Source organism: Myxocyprinus asiaticus, chromosome 5 (assembly GCF_019703515.2).
Source record: "Myxocyprinus asiaticus isolate MX2 ecotype Aquarium Trade chromosome 5, UBuf_Myxa_2, whole genome shotgun sequence".
NCBI lineage: Eukaryota > Metazoa > Chordata > Actinopteri > Cypriniformes > Catostomidae > Myxocyprinus > Myxocyprinus asiaticus.
The window spans coordinates 20,655,814-20,675,055 of NC_059348.1; the positions used below are offsets into that span (position 1 = coordinate 20,655,814).

Below are 19,242 nucleotides of genomic sequence, written 5' to 3' on the forward strand. Positions count from 1 at the left end.
TGTGCCAATTGATATGAATGAACTCTGATCACAAAGACTGGTTTTGTGAGCGTATTAAAAATTGTATTAATGTTGTTTTTGCTTTTAATCATGGCTGTTGAACTAAAAGTTTTGGACATTGCTTTTATATATATTCAGAGTGCTTGTTGAATTAACTTTTCCATTTATAATTCCAGATTGCATTCTGTTTTTTTGAACGGTGTTTTCTAATTCATGCCTTTTTGTTTTTTGACATTTGTTTAGTGTTCACCAGATAAATCTTTTAAGCACTCGTTTCAATATTTTATTTGAATCATGCAGTTAGTTATGCTGTGAATGGACATCCAAACATATGTGGAAACTTAGTGGTGTTTTTCAATTCTTAAGTTGTTTTGAGTGTTTACAACATTTAGACCATTGCTTTAAGGTACATGAAGTTGAATTTGCATAGTGTGATGAAGGCAAATCATTTTTTTTTTTTTTACCTGAAATGATTCAGTAGTTCATGTGATATTTTAGTCCCATCAAAAAAATAGCTCTTTATTTTCTAATTGACCAGTTAAGCGCTCTCTGAAGTTCAACCTGGAGGAGCAAGCTACATACTATCCTATGGATATTTCAGCTAGCTAACTGAGACTTATCCTATGGATAAGATCAAACACTGTGCTAGCGAGGCCACAGTCCACTGAATTCAGAAATCAGCTTGCTCCCTTAATACTGTTTACAAAATTACCCTCAATGCTTTTTTTATTTGACTGTTTGTTTGGGATGGTTCACCCAAAAATGAAAATTCCATCACCATTTACTCATGTTATTCCAAAGTCGTATGACTGGCTTTCTTTTGTGGAACACAATAGGAGGTGTTAGACAGAATATTAGCCTCACCATTCACTTTCATTGTGCCATTTTACCATGCAATGACACTTGTGTTTCTCAGAGGAAAGAAAGTCAAATGGGATTAGAACAACAATAGGGTGAGTAAATGATCACAGAATTTTTGTTTTTGGTTCTGCTCAGTAGCCTGGCCTTTATGAAGTAAAAACTTAGCAAGAAACTGAATCAGTGTGAACAAAGTTAACAACTGTGAAAATTATTTTACATTTTAAAGTGTTAGAACTATCATGTTACAAATAATGGGGCTTCAGGAATATCCAAATCTTTCTCAATCAGCATTTGTTTTTTGTTTACAGTACACACTCGGCATAATCTATGACATGAGCTCTGAATATTTATATTTTCTAAAAAAAAAAAGTTTCCCCCGCAATTTCCGATGTGCAAGTCTCATTGTTAGAGGAGGTTGAGCGAGAGCTTAATTTTTCTGAATCGGAACTAGGCCACAGTTGTTTTTGCTGAGGTGGTTACGCTACCAAACAACGAAATTACTGCACTGAAACCCTGAGGCAGATTTCCTCATTGCAGCAATTCACGTCAATCATGTGATCACAACAAAGAAATGACCTGACCTCGTTTCTAAAAAAGAAAGTACACTAGAGGTGTTATCCTGTGTTGACACTCAAAGCAAAAATCAACATATTGTTTGTGTGTTTGCATTTGTTTTAACTTGTTACAATTTGGGCAATGCAAGAACGTTCTATTATTTAGGACAGAACATACTTATGAACAGTACTCCGATAACCCAAGTGCAATCTTTAAATCATATTAACAACAGACTTTCACTCAACCCAAAACACAAGTTGTGGTTTACATAATTCATAGTGGTTTTGATGTATTTTATATAGATTTCAGCGATAGATAGGGAGTGATTGTAAATGAGATGGCTGGTGGAGTTCAGGGCGCCCACTTGTCTGTGTGGGCCCTTACCCTAAATACCCCCCTCAATCTGCCACTGGACAAAAAGCATATGGATGGTACTGTAGATGCCATAACTATCTGATTAAAGACCAAATTATTTTGTTTTTGATTCTCTTATTCAGTAATTCTGTTTGTTTTGTTGTTTTTTGCGGTTCTGTCTGACACTTTGGACAAAATCAGAAGACAAAACCTCTTGACTCTAACACACATTCGTCTTAATTTACTTTAACAGATTTGTATTATTTCATTACGTTTGTTCAGAAAACAATGATCACTTGCTGTGGAATATTTTTAAGTCTTTTTTTTTTTTTTAACACCAGAGTTTATTTGTATTTGTACAGTGGCAGTGACACCTGTTACTATTTGTTCTCATAATCAATAAAGGCTTTTCATCAAGGGCATTTTTTTCTTGTAAATGGTACTAATTTCTGATCGTGCTATAAGTATTTAGTGTTTTGGTATTTAATACAACGTGTCCATGAACTTTTATTTTTATTTTTATTTTTTATAAACATCAAGGAAAAGTGTATATCTTAGGACCTGCAACTGGCCATTATTTCTTCACCGGTTTTATTTTTATTTTTATTTTTTTCCATTTTCAATCATCTTTTTGCCTTCAATAGTTCATTTTAGATGGTCCTGTAGTGTGACGAATACATTTTTAGTATGAGTGATGTATCATACGAAGTATGAATATAACTTTTAATCTCAATATGAGGCTATAATGGATGCAAAATTCTAAAAGAATAATCAAAATGCAAATTTCAGATGGATTTTACATGTCACACATCAGACATGTCAACTTTACAAAATTATGTCATGTCTACTAACCTGTCATTATAAAATAAATAATATGGACTAAATGTATCTTTTCATACAGCACAAATGCTGTTATTAAAAACCGGTTGTTCCAGCTCTCAACAATGGAGGACAGTCTTAATCCAGCTCTCAGTGAATACTTTCTGCTCTGTTAATGTTGAATCTGTAGATAATGTGTTGAAAAATACTCCAGTTGTGACTCAAGATCAGTGGCTTTGTGCCTGTGAATAAAACGAGTAATATTATCAGTTGAGACCACTAAAAGCAGAAGTGTGTATCTTCTGTGCCATTAGTGTCACAGAATGGAATTGCAAAATTAATTATTGTTTTCAAACAGATTTTCTGAACAAACTCGCACCACAGGTTAAACCAACAGACCTTAGTTAAAGCAGACATCAAAATACTTTCTCCTATCTCGGCTTACACACTGTCTATCCCTCACAGCTTCCGTTTCAATCATGAAAAAGTAAAGGAATATTCTGGGTTCAATACAAGTTCAACTGAATTGACACCATTTGTGGCATAATGTTTATTACCACAAAAAACAAAACAAACAAAAAAAAAAAAAAATGTTTTTGACTCGTCCTTCATTTAAAGGGATACTTCACCCAAAAAGGAAAAATCTCTCATTATTAACACACCCTCATGATATCCCAGGTGTGTATGACTTTCTTTCTTCACCAGAACGACACCAGCTGTTAAATTAATGTCTTCTAAAGCGACATGATCGCTTTTGGTGCATGCGCATTAGCTATACAAGCTGGTAAAGAAGCACAATTTATGATATCAGCATTGTCAGATTGTGCTGCTGATTTGAAATATGTTCTTTGACATAGCATTTTCAAAGGTGGCCGCCAGTGTACTTGCTAGAAAGACTTTGATTATAGTTAAAAAAATACTTAAATATTTATCTTTTTTCTCACTAAAAGTGATCATATTGCTTAAAAAAACATTAATTTAACCGCTGGAGTCGTATGGATGATGTTTATGCTGACTGTCTGTGATTTTTAGAGCTTCAAAAGAGAAATCTCCATTCACTTGCATTTTAAGGACCTACTGAGCTAAGATATTTTTCTATTTTTCTTCAAATGTGTTCTGGTGAAGAAAGAAAGTCATACACACCTGGGATATCATGAGGGTGAGTAAATAATGTGAGTAGAGAATTTTCATTTTTGGTTGAACTATCCCTTTAAGTAAAAAACAAAACAAAAACAAAAGTCACAGTTCCAGTGAGGCACTTTCAACAGAGGTGAATGGGGCCAGTCCATAAGCTCTAAAATACACAGTTTAAAAAGTATAGCAAAATGCAAACATTTTATATTTCAGTTTAACATTATGTTAGTGTGATGAAATTGCTTACATGATCCAGAGACTTTGCCTGATCTATGTAAAGTTATATCCAATAGTAGAGTTGAATATATAAACCATATAAACCTGACACTGATAAATCACTGATTTTATAACACAAAAATTTACGTCTTGTGGCTACGTTTGAAACTGTATTTTTATTTGTATGAACTGGCCTCATTCACTTCCTTTGTAAGTGCCTTACTGTTACCGCATGGTTTTTTTTCCCCCTATTTATAATAAACGTGGTAAGCAACATTATGCCAAAAATGCCGTCAATTGATCTAAACTTGTACTGAACCCAAAATATTCCTTTAAATATGCTGCTACCCAGACTAAGGTTTGTGTTTTGCTGTTATTTGTCTGGTCGAGACTGGTAATGTTTTGATAGCGCCACAGTGTTTTGGCTAAATCAACCTACAAAATTACTTAAAGGCTACTTGTCTTTGCGCATTAAGCTGGGATCGGAGAAAGTATTTTAACATTAAATGATTAAATCAGAAAGCATAACATAAACACAATTAGCCTATGACTCATGATATTATACAAAAAAAACCAAAAAAAAAGCAGATGAACCTAAATGCAATGATGTTAAATGATGCCGCCCAACCATTAAAATTCTTAGAAGACAAGGATTTGCTTTCAATTAAGAGTAATTATATCCAGTATGAGCTGTCAATTCATTCATTCTCAGTATTTTCTCTCAATATCTCTCACGCACACCATGACTGTTATACCTGAGAGTTTTGGAGTGTCTCTGGACGCTCTCCAGCCGCTGGATTCTGGCACTGAGTCTGCGGATCTCCGTTTCAAGCTCCATCTCGCTCTTGTCAACCTGTTGGCACATGCGGGCGAAGACGGCCACCATCTCCCTGCAAGAATGCCAAGACGCATATCCTTCACACTTCACCCGCACACCCTCATGCTACGGATCATTCAAGCCAATGCTGCAAATTTTGTAATATTTTCATCAAATGCATGTTTATTTTTAGTTCATTCAGGTGCACCCCAGTCTTTTCTCTTTAGTTGTCATCAGCTCGTAGATTAGATTCGTAATTATGACTGCCATGATTATGAAGTGCTGGGAAAGGCAGGTGATGTATCATATGAACTACCCTTTTATTTAGTACATGGTGCGTCTTCAGTTAACCAATATTCAATATGATTTGTGTCTGACCCTGTCAAGCAAATCTGAATTTAAAGAGTTTTCGAACAACAGATGGTTTTGATGTTTTGGTTTGTGGATGTGGATAACTTTTTATTCAAATGGGAATTCAAAATGGACAGATATGTATTGTAGCCTTATACATGATCTAGACTAATATTAAACACTGATTCACAACTAGGCCTCTGTTTTAGTGGTCACTTTCCATTCTTGATCGACCATCTTATTCACTAGTATAATCCTACTATAAGCAAAGTCTTAAGAGAGAAACATTGGTAACACTTTAAAAGAAGGTTCCATTTGTTAACATTAGTTAATAATATTAGTTAACATGAACTTACAATGAACAATACTTTTACAGCATTTACTAATCATGGTTGATGTTAATTTCAACATATACTAATACATTTATAAAAATCAAAAGTTTTAGTTGTTAACGATAGTTAACACACTATGAACTAACAATGAACAATTGTATTTTTATTGACTAACAAAGATTAATAAATGTTGTAGAAAATATATTGTTCATTGTTTGTTCATGATACCTAATGCATTAACTAATGTTAACGAATGGAACAGTATTATTAAGTGTTACCGAAACATTGCTGTTTATGTAAATATCCTCCCTAGTCTCAGATATTTTAGCTTTTTATATATATATAAAGATTTTTGAACATTAATTATAGTGTTCGGAGCATAAGAATCATAAAAATGGACTTCAAACTGTGTCTCATTAAAAAACCATTGTACTCTAGAGGGGAAAATGAGTTGAGGATTGAGCTGCGGCAGGGTATGGGGTCACTCCTCTTCCTACAAATTTGTCTGTGTCTCACGCACCTACCTGCAACCATCCAGTAGTATTTATTAATAATACTATTATACAGTGCTGTGGTGGAAATTCCAACAAAGTAATTTCAAAAGTCTTTACTCTTGAGACAGAGGGTCTAACAATAATCACCATCAAAGCAACAACATATCAACGGTTTCTAATTGTTTGGCGTGTCTTATGCGTCTTATGTTAGAATTCATGATATTTTTATATTTTGTACTTGTATATACAGTATTCAATTTGAGCAGTGAAAGAACACAGAAACATTTTCAAACGTTATGAAATTCTTTAGTTCAGTCTGACACTCACTGTTGAACCTGCTGTCCACAGTTGCTGCTGATGATATGGGCGATAGCTTGCAGTCTATGAGTGGCATAGTCCACAAACTGATGCTTGAGGGCTCTCTCTTTAGAGCCGTTGGTCCAGGTGAGTCTTTCGTACAGGTAGAGCAAACTGTACAGACTCACAGAGAGAACGATGACTCTCCATCCCACAGAGCGCCACACCTGTCCAAACATGGCGCCACAAAAATCTGTTTAAATCTCTTAAATGTATAAACAATATAAATTGAATGTTTTTAGAACTCAAAGATGTTGGCATCCGGCAAGTGATTCCTCCTGGTATAAACAGATTTTTAATCAGGTATTTCTTACCACTCCAGCGATGACCAACATGCCCATAGATGCTCTGGAAGTGAGAGAGACCAGCCCTGTTGCCACAGAGATGGCCAAATCCTCCTGGGCCTGGGTTCTCATGGAAGTAGAGGATGAGGTGGCCTGTGCACAGATACAAATCAAATCCTTTGTATTACTGGAGGTTCATCATTCAGAAATAAAAGACAAAATGCTCATCTGTTTACTTCTACAGACCTGTTTAAATCCTTTTATATTTTATCATCCCATTGGAGCAATTAAAGTTAATAAATAAAAAAAAAAGAATAGCAAGTTACTTTTAAATTCTGGTCCAATAGGCTCAAAGCTTGTCTTGCTTTAGCAGGCCCCAGGAAACGATTCACCAAAGATGTAAGACCCAATGAGAACTGAAACTTAATATCCTCCTTGAAATCTGCGCAGAGGCTGGCAAAATTCAGGTCATAGGTCATGTTGAAGTTCCTGTTGGGGAGGTGGAGTTGACCTCGGGCAGCAGGGGGCAGCAAAGGTCGTATGGTGTCTAGACATGGGAATGAAACGACACAATCCATGCTGAAAGCTGTTTAGTGTACAATGTCTTTTACAATATTTTGGCCTGGAAAATCTTACATACTGAAGTGTTACAGTGGATAAAGCTTTGCATGTGATGTATGATTTTGTTAGTATGAGTCAGTAGTGTGTGTGTACCCATGATGTCTCTCTGAGATGACAACACACAGCCGTTTATACTGCTGGAGCAGCGGAGGTCCAAATTCCTCACCATTCGCTCCTCAACATAGGCCATGAGTTTCTACAAAATGCACACGAACGATTATAGCATATTTGCCGAAATTTGTCATTAATACAGTGCTCATTTTTACTGTTTTCCAGTACAAATATCTAAACATGCTTAAAATAAGACAAATTTGACAGATTGCAGAAGATATCAAAACTTCTTTCCAGCAAATGTGTCTTAAATGAGTGTATTTTGTCTAGTTCCACCAGCAGTTTTTTCACTTGTGTTAAATGTAGGTTTACAGCAGTGGTTCTCTGTGATTTTTTTGGTCACGCCCACTTTAAAACAAGAAAAACTTTTGATCAAATCTAGACAGGCCCCATTTCCAGCAGCCATCACTCCAACACCTTATCCTTGAGTAATCATGCTAAATTGCTAATTTGGCACTAGAAAATCACTTGACATTATATCAAACACAGTTGAAAGCTATTTAGTTCGTTAAATGAAGCTTAACATTGTCTTTGTTTTTGTTTTGAGTATGCAATAGACTGGCATGTCTTAAGGTCAATATTAGGTCAAAAATGGCAAAAAAAGAAACAGCTTTCTCTAGAAACTCATCAGTCAATCATTGTTTTGAGGAATGAAGGCTATACAATACTTGAAATTGCCAAAAAACTGAAGATTTCATACAAAGTGTACACTACAGTCTTCAAAGGCAAAGGACAACTGGCTCTAACAAGGACAGAAAGAGATGTGGAAGGCCCAGATGTACAACTACACAAGAGGATAAGTACATCAGAGTCTCTAGTTTGAGAATTAGACGTCTCACATGTCCTCAGCTGACAGCTTCATTGAATTCTACCTGCTCAACACCAGTTTCATGTACAACAGTAAAGAGAAGACTCAGGGGTACAGGCCTTATGGGAAGAATTACAAAGAAAAAGCCACTTTTGAAACAGAAAAACAAAAAGTAAAGGTTAGAGTGAGCAAAGAAACACAGACATTGTACAACAGATAATTGGAAAAGAGTGTTATGGATCTTAACCCCATTGAGCTTTTGTGGGATCAGCTAAACTGTAAGGTGCGTGAGAAGTGCCCGACAAGACAGTCACATCTATGGCAAGTGCCACAGGAAATGTGGGGTGAAATGTCACCTGAGTATCTGGACAAACTGACAGCTAGAATGCCAAGAATCTGCAAAGCTGTCATTGCTGCACGTGCAGGATTTTTTGATGAGAACTCTTTGAAGTGGTTTAAGAAGTTTATAAAAACATTTTTTAAATTGTAATAGTAATTTTTCACATTATTATTGTCCTGACTATACATTGTGATCAGGTGAATGCCATTTTGGTGAATAAAAGTACCAATTTCTTTCCATAAGAGCAAATTCTGTACATCATTCCAAACTTTTGGCCACCAGTGTATGTTTAGAGTTTTTATATACTGTATATATAAAAAAGATTTTAAAAGATTAACATTTTCTTTCAATTTCATGTCACAACAAAAGATTTCTTAAAAAATGCAATGAAAACCGAATGCGTTCTTTCAGTTTTCACTGTTCTGCTGAATAACAAACAGTTCAATGTTAAAATTAATAGCTCACCCAAAATTAATTTATTCACCCCCGAGTTGTTCAAAACCAGCATGACTTTTTTTATCTGTGAAACACAAGATTGAGGGATAAGAGGATTGCGATTGTTCCAAAAGCACATAAAAGCACCATAAAAGTCATCCATATCACTCGTGTGCTATATTTCAATTCTCCTGAAGCCATACTTGTTTCTTTCTTGTGTAAGAAACAGGCCGAAATTTAAGTGTAAATTCACCTCTTCACCCAATAAGTCTGGCATGCACGCATGAAAACGTCTTCGTTTACATATGCGCAGCGCAGTGAGTGCACCTGATGGCACATAAACGCTTTGGGCTGTCAAGAACTGCATGGCATGCACATGATGCGCTGTGGTGCTAAGAGAATGTATGAACAAGGCTTAAGGAGAAAAGGAGAAAGGAAAAGAAATTGCATATGTTTCTTTTGAATGCGTGACAGTGAGCAAAATTTGAGACCACACTTTGAGAACCACTGGTTTAAAGTATGCTTAAAACAGAAGACACAAAGTTGTCAATAGAGCAAGACAAAATACACTTCTATCTGGCATACATTCTCTGAAAACAAGTTTTTCAATAGTACTTGTCACAATGTTATCACAATATTATCACATGAATTTATATGGTTTAAGGGCATTACGATATTTGAACTAGAAAACAAGACAAAGATAATGAATAAGAAGAAGACAGTGTGTGCAGTGTGTGTCTGTGGCTCAGAATATTATGCTCACTGTTATTCTGAGAGGAAGTTTCCAAATTCATTCCATCTGAATTCACTAAATTATTCATTAGCTGAATAAATTAATGCAAAGTAGTGTTAGACTTTGTCACATTAAAAGCTTTTAATCGTTGAACATTTTCTCTGAATCTAAAGTAATATTTCTTTGTGCATAGGGACCAGCAGGACATTAAAAGTCCAGCTTCTCAATCCTGTTACACTGATCACACAGACAGCTGTGTTTCCACAGGTAAATCTCCGGAGATCAGTCAGTGAACAGTTGACATAATGCACTCCTAAATGATGTCTTTAGGTTTCTTTGGTATATGTTAGACTGTACTAGATAATTCTACAGTAATCTTACTAATCTGTTGATTAAAAAAATATAAAAACTGGGATGTCTGTTACTGTTATTTCACAGGGTGCGTTATCAAAACGTACAGTTTTGTACAGGGCTAAGGCATCCAGGGCAGGGCTAAAATCAGTGCAGAATTCATCCACAACAACAGACAGGCCACGAATCTCTTCTGCCAGGGCACTGGACACCTAGAAGAGCAGCGTGATAATGTCACATCATTAAGCCTTTTCAACACAGTAGAGAAAACATAAGGTTCAGATATCAGCAGAGATTGTCTTTTTATGTGTACAGTACATAGATCTTCATGTAGTCCTTAACAAAAACTTTCCAGTGTAACCATACTTTCAAAATACCATAGTTATTACAGTTGTTACTACAATACACTTGTGTTAACTGTGTATTATCCACTGCTTTAATCACACTGTTAGGAGATCTCATAATGTATTTTAATTTTACAGTACTAACATTAATTATGTATTTTTTATGTATGCATTTGTATTTGATCTGATTTAGGTTCACTGCACTAGTAGCACATGTTTGTATGCACATGTACATAATCACATGGGAAATCAACATGTTGCTTCTGAAAGTTCATGTACCCTGAAATCGACCCCATTTTGCTGAATTACTGACAAGCAGCATCCCCCATCAGGCATGTTTACATCAATTCTGTTTGCATGAAGAACCTCAGAGACATGGGTTCTGGTCCTGTGGGAACCAGGAAGTATTTGCATTCCCATAAACACTGATGAGCGCAATATGGACATTGTGTTTTCGCTTTTAAATAAAATATTTACTCCACTGACGGTTAGATTTAGGGTTGGGGTTTCAATGAAGGGTTAGTAAAATATGCATTCCTGTTGACTGTATTACATCATTTACAACTAAAAATACAACTCACTTTTGGCCCCACTCTGTGGCCATTTCACCCGGGAATTGGTCAACAACTCTTCCTGCTTTGGCCACTGGGGGCTGTGATTCAAATATCAGTAAGCATAGACCGATTTCTGAAGCAGAACTTTGACATTCTGTTGTCGAATTCATAGTGATGCTTGCCATCTGTTGATTAAAATGAGATGCTAAAGCATTGTGCAAGTCGCTCTGGATCTGGAATGTCAGCTAAATGCCTTTTATGTAAAATGTAGATGTATTTTGGTGGAAATTATGGTTACTCTGGTAAATTTTTGTAAGGAGTGATGATGTAGGTTACCTTGGCAGCCACATCGTCAGTGATGGCCTTTATTTTGTCTTTGATGTCCTCTGTCAGGAAGTTGAGCTGATTTTGCACAAATTCTAACCGGTCCATGAGAGCTTCTCGCTCCTCTAGTGAGAACACTCTATGGATATACAGATACAAACAGCAGAGAAGCCTCAGTTTTTGACTACAAAAAACTGTACTGACTTTCATGTAGAATACCTTTTTTAAATAGTTAAAAGAGGCTGTCATTCTGTTTAACATCTCCTTTTGTATTCCACACAAAAACATAAAGGTTTGAAGTCTCAGGCCTTGATTCAATAGTGTCACCAATACTGTGTTTGAGAGCTTGGAGAGAAACCCTCCATTATAAAGCAGAGAATGTTCTGGAACTCACTTCTTTTCTGCTGAAGAAATATTGATGGCATCCATGATAGCCTTGACCGACTCGGTGATCTGCCAGGCTCTGATTGTGTGCTGCTCAAACTTGGTCTTCACGGCAGACTGTGAGATAAATTCCTGTGGAATCCATGAAGCATGTTCTTGAGCCAGCATTGTGACACAATTATCAGAGATCACATTAAGATTAAAACATCTAATCAAAACAAGATTCCAACAGTAAGATTGTATCTACAACCCATCAACAAGGGTGACATGTTTTGCTGCTTTCCACTCTCACATTGGTTATTCATTGTGTGTTTGCCAGGCTGAATCACTACAGACCCATCTGTTATTACCATCATAGATTACTGTGAATTTTCATCCCAGGATCCAAAAAATGTGAGAGGACATAGTGATAGAGTGAGGTACGCTCACCTACTCAAATCCATGAACTTGGCTCAGGGATGTGGCACTATGGGAAAAGCAGCCTGGAATCTATGAGGAAGGCCAAGTATCTCACACATCTAGAAGCCAGCAGCAGATGCAAAACAGTTTGCTTGAGGGGATCATCATCACATCACACCATTTCTGGGTAAAGCCCTCATAAATTCTCTTCTAGTCTAAACATTAGGCAGACAAAACTAAGACTCATTTTCCAATGTGCTACTTTTCCGAGCTCCCCTTAATCTTCATTGTTTTCTAGCCTCGTTGTCAGACAATGATTATTCTGGAGCCGGTGACCACAGTTCGAGTGCATTCTCACCTCGAATGTTCTCTCAAAACTCTGGAACTCCCTTAGTCGCTCCTGGAATCCTTCAGCCAAAGCGCCGCCTGAAAATAAAAAGCATATGCCCCATTTCGTCCTCATAATACCAGCCAATACAACATGAAATAAGAAATGAATCATGTGCAGTTGAGCATCATTTTTGTGCATTTTTCAACACTTTATGGCAACACCCTAAGCATCATTCTCAAAGTCATTGTATCAACTCAATTGGCCACTCCAAGATATATTAGCAGATGGTTTTATGGTTGTTTTACCCTCATTTTTGACTTGGCTAAGCCTAGTTTTTCCTGGTCTCCCTCCAGAACAGTGTCAAAAACAAACCAAAGCAGTGGAGCCTACCAGTCTCTGGCATTCCCTGGGCGCGCTGGATCCTGGCACTCAGCACCTCTTTGGCAGAGACAAAGAATATGCGGTCAGGTGCTTTGTTAAGGTCCACTACCTTCAGCTCCTCAACTAAGAAACTGATGCAGCGATCCATGTGCTGCTTTCGCACCTGAAAGACAATAAAGGAGAAACAAACAAACACCTTTATTTATTTTTTTATCATTTTAGTTAACATAATCAGTAACAGTTCAGAATAACTTTCATTACTATTACTATACAACACTATTACATTATACAATACTTAAAAGATTGTTAATGTACATTTGTCTTCATTATATTCATATTTGTAATATTTCTTGTAAAGAAAATAATTGTAAGTTCTGAAAGGTCCTTTGAACATGTAATCTGTTAGCCAATTGGCTTGCATACTGTGTGGTCAAGCTGATAGGCCTTTTGACATGTAAACTTTTAGCCAATCAGCTTGGGCACTCTCACTTTGTGTAACATTTAAATTGCCTCAGTTGTTTGCAGAAAAAGCTGGTTTCACCACAGCAATGTGAGTTTTTTTTTTCTTAAATCCTCCTCCTCCCCAGCACCACTTGTCTAGATCTGCTTCAAGGGGATTGTATGTAGGTCTAATTGTGCAACAGCAGCATGTTCTACGTGCTTTATGCAGCATGTCTATATTCTTGCAGTTGCAGGACTTCGCACTTGCTCTGCAGCAGCAGCAGCAGTGTCGTAAGCAGATCGAGTCTACCAAAACCAAACCAACCAACTTGTCATATCCATTATAACACCTGAAATTTATTCAGAGAGTCATCGTATTTGGCAACACAAACTGCTAAAAGTTATACCCTGAATGCACTGTAAATTGCTTTGGATAAAGCATCTGCCAAATACATAAATGTAATTTAAATGCTGAAAAAGCTTGTAAGATAAGCATTATATAAAGTTTGTTAATTACCTATTAGTGAAAATTATTATAAAGTGTTAGCAAATAATCTGATGTCATATCATTAGCTATGAATCTGAAATGTATGTTATTGACAAAGAAATATGCAATAAATAAAATCTCAATTTTATTTATAAATGGTGAATCACTAGTGATACATTGTGAATCATTTGATATAAAACTTACATCTTGCAGATACTCAGGCTCTAAGACAGATGCATCCCAGCGATTATTTAGGATGAAAATGTTGGGCTGTGATATGTGCTCATTGACTTTGTGGAAGAAGTGCTTCTCCTTTCAAAGCAGATTAAAACATAATTTAAACCAAGCAACAACATTAAGGAAAAAGGTGACAATGAGAAACTGCAGGAAAAAAAAGAAAAAAAATACAGGTTTATGAGTTTTGTTTAGTGAGTAAATACATGTAAATCTGTGTTGTTTTTATATGGAGCACATACTGTGATTAATTGCTTATCTTAACATTGCATGATTTGATTTGTCTGATTTGTCTACTTACAGTGTTCATAATGGTAGACTCAGAGTTGGCCACAAGTACAAAGACATCAGCATCTAAACAGAACTTGTCAATCCAACTGTCCAGTTCTGATGTGACATCAGTGCCTGGGCTGAGAGGTTAAGAAGGAACGGGTCAGTACTATTTCACTGAAATACAGACCACACTTTGTTCATAATCTCTGATCTGAGAACACGTGACTTAGTATATGTTTTGCTTTTCAGCAAACAGTAAACAGTAATTAAACGTGGTTTTTCTAAGTCAAGTGAATACACCAAACAGGCTGCCACTGTAACTGGTGCTGCTTGACTCGCTCTGAGCGGGATTTGAACCGGTGTTAACCGGCATGTGAGGCAGGCGTGCTAGCGAGGAGGCTAAATGCTACAGCCTCTAGTGTCAGTTGCTAGTGTGCCTCTTGAGTCCAGGAGAGTGAGGTTTACATGCACTGCACAGCTATCACGTACCAGCTGGCTCCCGTTACACTAGCCTACCACCCATGATACATCTAGGGCAGCACTGCCAAAATCCATTAGTGCTTTCGCTTGCTCCCCCCTTCATAACACGTCAAACCTTGTAAAGTTCCTTGTAGAAGTCCATTCACCTGCCAAGGATGCAAAGAGTATGCCAGCGATTGTCCTTTAAGCCAGGTCTGTTGTTTGTCTGCCAAAACCTCCCCTACTGAACCTTAATCCAGCTCTTACAACCCTAGCCCAGAGTTGAGTGGTCCATACCTGTCCATCAAGACCAGATCATCTCTCAGCAGGGCACACTTAGTTTTGGGCCAAAATACTCGGACTAGACAGCCAGAATCTAGATTCCTGTCCATGTGCAGAGCGTGAGCCAACTGATTGACTGTCTGTAGAGTGAACAGATACAAAATTTAGAGCTTCAACAAAATAGAGGATGACACAAAGTATTCAAATCATGCCACAATATTGGAAAACCTTTTCACACAGATGCTATATATCTTTTTAAAATACCACACTCTATATAAAGAGTTTTCCTGTGGTGCTTGCTGAAACTTTGTTTTATGTGCTAAAAACAGAACTGTTCATTTTGTTGTGCTAAAAATTTACATTTTCAAGCCATTATAATAATTATGAATTTTACATTAAAATTAGCGTTATAAAGCTGTTCAGTCAACATGACAGCACAGGAAATCTGCATGTTTCTTCCAATTTGTTTTACATCTGAAGTCGCAGCCAATGTGCCAAATTCCGGGCAAGGGGAAAATTGCCTATGCTGTGCTTTGACGAGACATCCCTTTTGATTTCTGGCCATTATCATTTGCAAAAAAGAAAGTGAAAGAACGCTGTAATCTCAGTACTGTTAAAGTTAAGTTTACGGTTTGTGTCAGGAGTATATTAATGTAACTGCTATTCAAATGTCCCCGAAAATTGTTTCTTGTGCCTTTCATGTCACATCCATTCAAAGGTTTCATTCGTATAATGTTTGCTCATGTCTTGCACAGTGCGTCACACGAAGGTGCACATGCACACAAATATAGTTCCAGATTTGGCCACTGGGGGCTATTCAGAAATTTGAAAATGAACGACCGATTTTAGCAGACAAATAATAGATTTATGTGGTAGAAAAAAATGGCAATGTTAACCACAGACTTTATTTTACTTATGAATTGAAAACTGCTATTTTAAAAATACAATCGAAAATATTGAGGGAACCCACGGTCAAGTAACCTTCTGAGGTAGCCTGCAAATTGACATAATTTCTGAACTGCTCTATAACGCTAGTTATTATAAAGCATATAGTAATTATCTAAAATGAACACTAGTATATTTGCCTCATACTTCTATACTTTTCCTCTCTTCAGAGACATCAGTGGTAAGGTAGGCATGCTCCCCGTCTGTGCCCTCCACACTCAGGAAGCAGTTGGTGGTGTGGCCAATTCCACTGGGCAGAACCCGCTCCCTTAGCATGGCATTAATTACTGTACTCTTTCCATTACTGGTCCTGAGAAACAACATTAAGCACCCAGAAACAGTTTATTTATCTTCATTTATTTAATGAATAGTTCACCCAAAAATGAAAATTCATCTTGTCAAAGATTTTTAGAAGAAAATCTCAGCTCTGTAGGTCCATACAATGCAAGTGAATGGTGACCAAAACTTTGAAGCTCCAAAAAGCACACAGAGGCAGAATATAAGTAATCCACATGACTCCAGTGGTTTAATCCATGTCTTCTGAGAACAGACCAAAATGTAACTCCCTTTTTCACTATAAATCTTGACATCAGCAGTCTTGGCGATCATGATTTCAAGCTCGAATACACTTCCTAATGCTTGATGCATATGCAGAGCGCTAGATGGCGCTAGGAACTGTAATCATGTTTGAAATCATGATCACCAAGAAAAATGTTGATGTAAAAATTTGTAAAAAAGGAGTCATATTTCAGCCTTTATGTGCTTTTTGGAGCCTCAAGGTCTTGATCACCATTCACTGGCATTGTATGGACCTACAGAGCTGAAATATTCTATGATGAAAATGTTCTACAGAAGAAAGAAAGTCTTACACATTTGAGATGGCATGAGGGTGAGTAAATGAGGAGATCATTTTTAATTTCAGGTGAACTATTCATTTAGTAGTAGCTCAAACACTGAATCAAAACATGCTCAGTGAAAAAATGGCTGCAAAAAGATGCTAAAAATAAGCCCCCCTCAGAGTACTGTTCAGATTTGGCTGCCTAATTTATGGCAATTTTATGGTAATATAATATTGTACATATTATATCTGCTTACAAATCAAAAAATGCTATTCATATTGACTGAACACCTCAATAACTGGAGCAAAAACATTAATACTTCGCCTCATTCTACTGGCCTGTTTTCACCATTTGGTTTACATACCAGTACACTTAGATCAGTCATCACTGTGGGTTTACCTGCCAAAGAAGGCCACCTTCATATGTCTGCGGGCTAACACATCTTTGATGACGGTGAGTTTCCTGGAGCAGGCATGTATCTGCAGACACTGGTGCTCCTCCGCTACATGCTCTAGATCCTCACTCTTCCATGTTTCTGGGTACCACACACATATACACAGCTTATGTCAAATACCACCTCAGAGTAAAGAACACGAGCAGAAGTTCTTCTCCAAAGACTTGACTTAGGTGAAAGAAACAGTGTTTAAGGAAATAATGACAGCCCTTTCAGAGAAGTACTTTTGCAGTACTGTGGTACAGTAATGGTATCAGATGGAATTACTCTGGTAATAAATTATAAAACCACTTTCATGTAGCATAGTATATGTCTATAGCCCCTTTCACACCTACATCCTTTTCCAGAAATTTACCTGCAAATTTCAGGTTAGAGGTCATGTGTGAACACAACCTTTTTGAAAATGCTGGTAAATTTTGCTCTGGCAATTTCCCTTAGTGCGAAGTTGTATCATTACCTAAAAATTTCCATTTACATTTACCAGAAAAGGCAACCCAGCATTTTTCCTGTAATTTACCTGGTTGCATGTGTGAATGGTGCTTATGTCACTTGTCTATAAACAATGGTATAACCATCGTATATGTCCAAATAACATAAAACTATGGTACGTTTTTGTAAGTAAAATAAACAAAATACATAGATAGTAATTAGAAAAGGGATAATTGTGTAAATCGATCCAACTCACCCTCTACAAAATCTGACCCCTCTCTAACAAACTCTAGCAGCTGGTCAAAGACAGCACTGATTGTCCTCTTTGCCACCACAAAGTGCTGCAGTGGTGAAATATCATCATGCTCCATGTTTAAATACTGAAAGCACAGTCAGTATAATTCACAGCTTAGATGACTAAACACAGGGTGAAAAAAGTAATATATATGTAATCCTAGTTGAAGCCTATAAAGCATATTAAGTCATTGGTACTCACTCTGCAAAAAGAATGACAACAGAAGGCGCTCAGTTGGTGCCGTTTTTCAAATTAGGTCAATGAGCATCTTCATTATAGGGATATTACTCCTCTTCCAAAATGTCTATTCTGGGCTTGATTGTTACTTTGTGTATTATAAACTCCTGTAATATTTAGAGAAGCCTGCCTGTGTAAAGTATGTTGTGACAGTCTGTGCAAGTCTGTGCAAAGCCGCACTAGTGAACTCAAATCCTCTTATCCAGGACTTAATTAAGTGGACAGATTCCTATCACCTGTTATCTAACCACAAAATGCAATTTATTACAGTTAGTTGTAGATTTAGTATTCAATATATTGTTTTATGTACAGTAGATTGACAGTCAGAAGTTTGCGTTTTTTTTTTGTTTTGTTTTTTAATACTACTTGACGTATGTTGTGAATTATTGCAGCAGTGGTTCTGAATTAATATTTAATAATAGCTGTGTATTTGAAGTTCTCATGTTGGTTTAAAGTACAGTAAAACATTTCTGTGCAATGTTAATATACAATATTCTAAAAAATATTTGAAAGATGCAAGCAGTGAATGTTTTATAATGGCATGTGCCGTGTGTGTGTGTGTGGCAACCATTTCTCATTTAAATTGTCCTGATTGTTTTAAAAGTATTTGGCCAACAGGTCAAGAGATGGTGCCAATGTTCTTTTGTTTGAAATTTGTAAAAACATTGCACTTAATTAGGCTCAAGTGCTCCAACATTTTTAAAGCTTCAGTAGTTTCATGCACAGTGGTCTAGTCTAAAGACCACACAGATGCGGTTCTCTTAGCCAGGAAAAAGCAAGAGCAAAAGACTGATAAATAAAGAGGTGTGGCGGTTTGCTGCATGGAAGTGTGCAACTTTCCCCTGAACTGTCATCATTTTCAACAGAACAATTCAGCATATCTGAAATGCACATTTCTGCCCCACCCAAATATCTTTCACTGCTTGCAAATTTTGGATATAGTCTAAATGAGCACTTTCCCATCATTTTCTGACATTTTAAAGGAATAGTCCACCAAAAAATGCAAGTTCTGTCATAATGTACTCATGCCCTCTTATAGTTCCAAACTCGTATGACTTTATTTCTTATGTGGAAAACACAAGGAGATTTAATGAATATCCTAGTCCAGTCTATCTTTTCAATATAATGGCCATCACTTTAAAGCTTAAAAAAATGACTCAAAAGCATCATAAAGGTA

At 36.7% G+C, this 19,242-nt stretch overlaps 1 protein-coding gene across 1 annotated transcript; it reads right to left on the bottom strand.

Annotated features, from left to right (window-relative positions):
- Positions 1-1,222: 1,222 nt before the first annotated feature.
- LOC127441240 (mitofusin-1-like) lies at positions 1,223-18,148 on the bottom strand. The gene is made up of 18 exons (XM_051698411.1): positions 18,030-18,148; positions 17,790-17,913; positions 17,050-17,185; positions 15,959-16,121; positions 14,882-15,006; positions 14,154-14,262; positions 13,823-13,930; positions 12,700-12,853; positions 12,337-12,404; positions 11,590-11,711; positions 11,208-11,334; positions 10,081-10,185; positions 7,289-7,391; positions 6,901-7,121; positions 6,605-6,727; positions 6,261-6,457; positions 4,695-4,829; positions 1,223-2,831 (listed from the first exon to the last, which is right to left on the bottom strand). Exons 2-18 carry the CDS (start codon positions 17,902-17,904, stop codon positions 2,762-2,764), a joined length of 2,181 nt encoding a protein of 726 aa, XP_051554371.1. The 5' UTR covers positions 17,905-17,913; positions 18,030-18,148; the 3' UTR covers positions 1,223-2,761.
- Between the last annotated feature and the right edge of the window lie 1,094 nt (positions 18,149-19,242).

What these genes read in the sequence shown, in the direction of transcription:
- LOC127441240 (XM_051698411.1), bottom strand. Translation starts at nt 17,904, where the DNA reads ATGGAGCATGATGATATTTCACCACTGCAGCACTTTGTGGTGGCAAAG. An exon ending in CTGACGATGTGGCTGCCAAG is followed by an intron (nt 10,186 to 11,207) that starts GTAACCTACATC and finishes CTGCTCTTCTAG; the next exon opens with GTGTCCAGTGCCCTGGCAGA. An exon ending in TGTTGGTCATCGCTGGAGTG is followed by an intron (nt 6,458 to 6,604) that starts GTAAGAAATACC and finishes ATGTTTGGACAG; the next exon opens with GTGTGGCGCTCTGTGGGATG.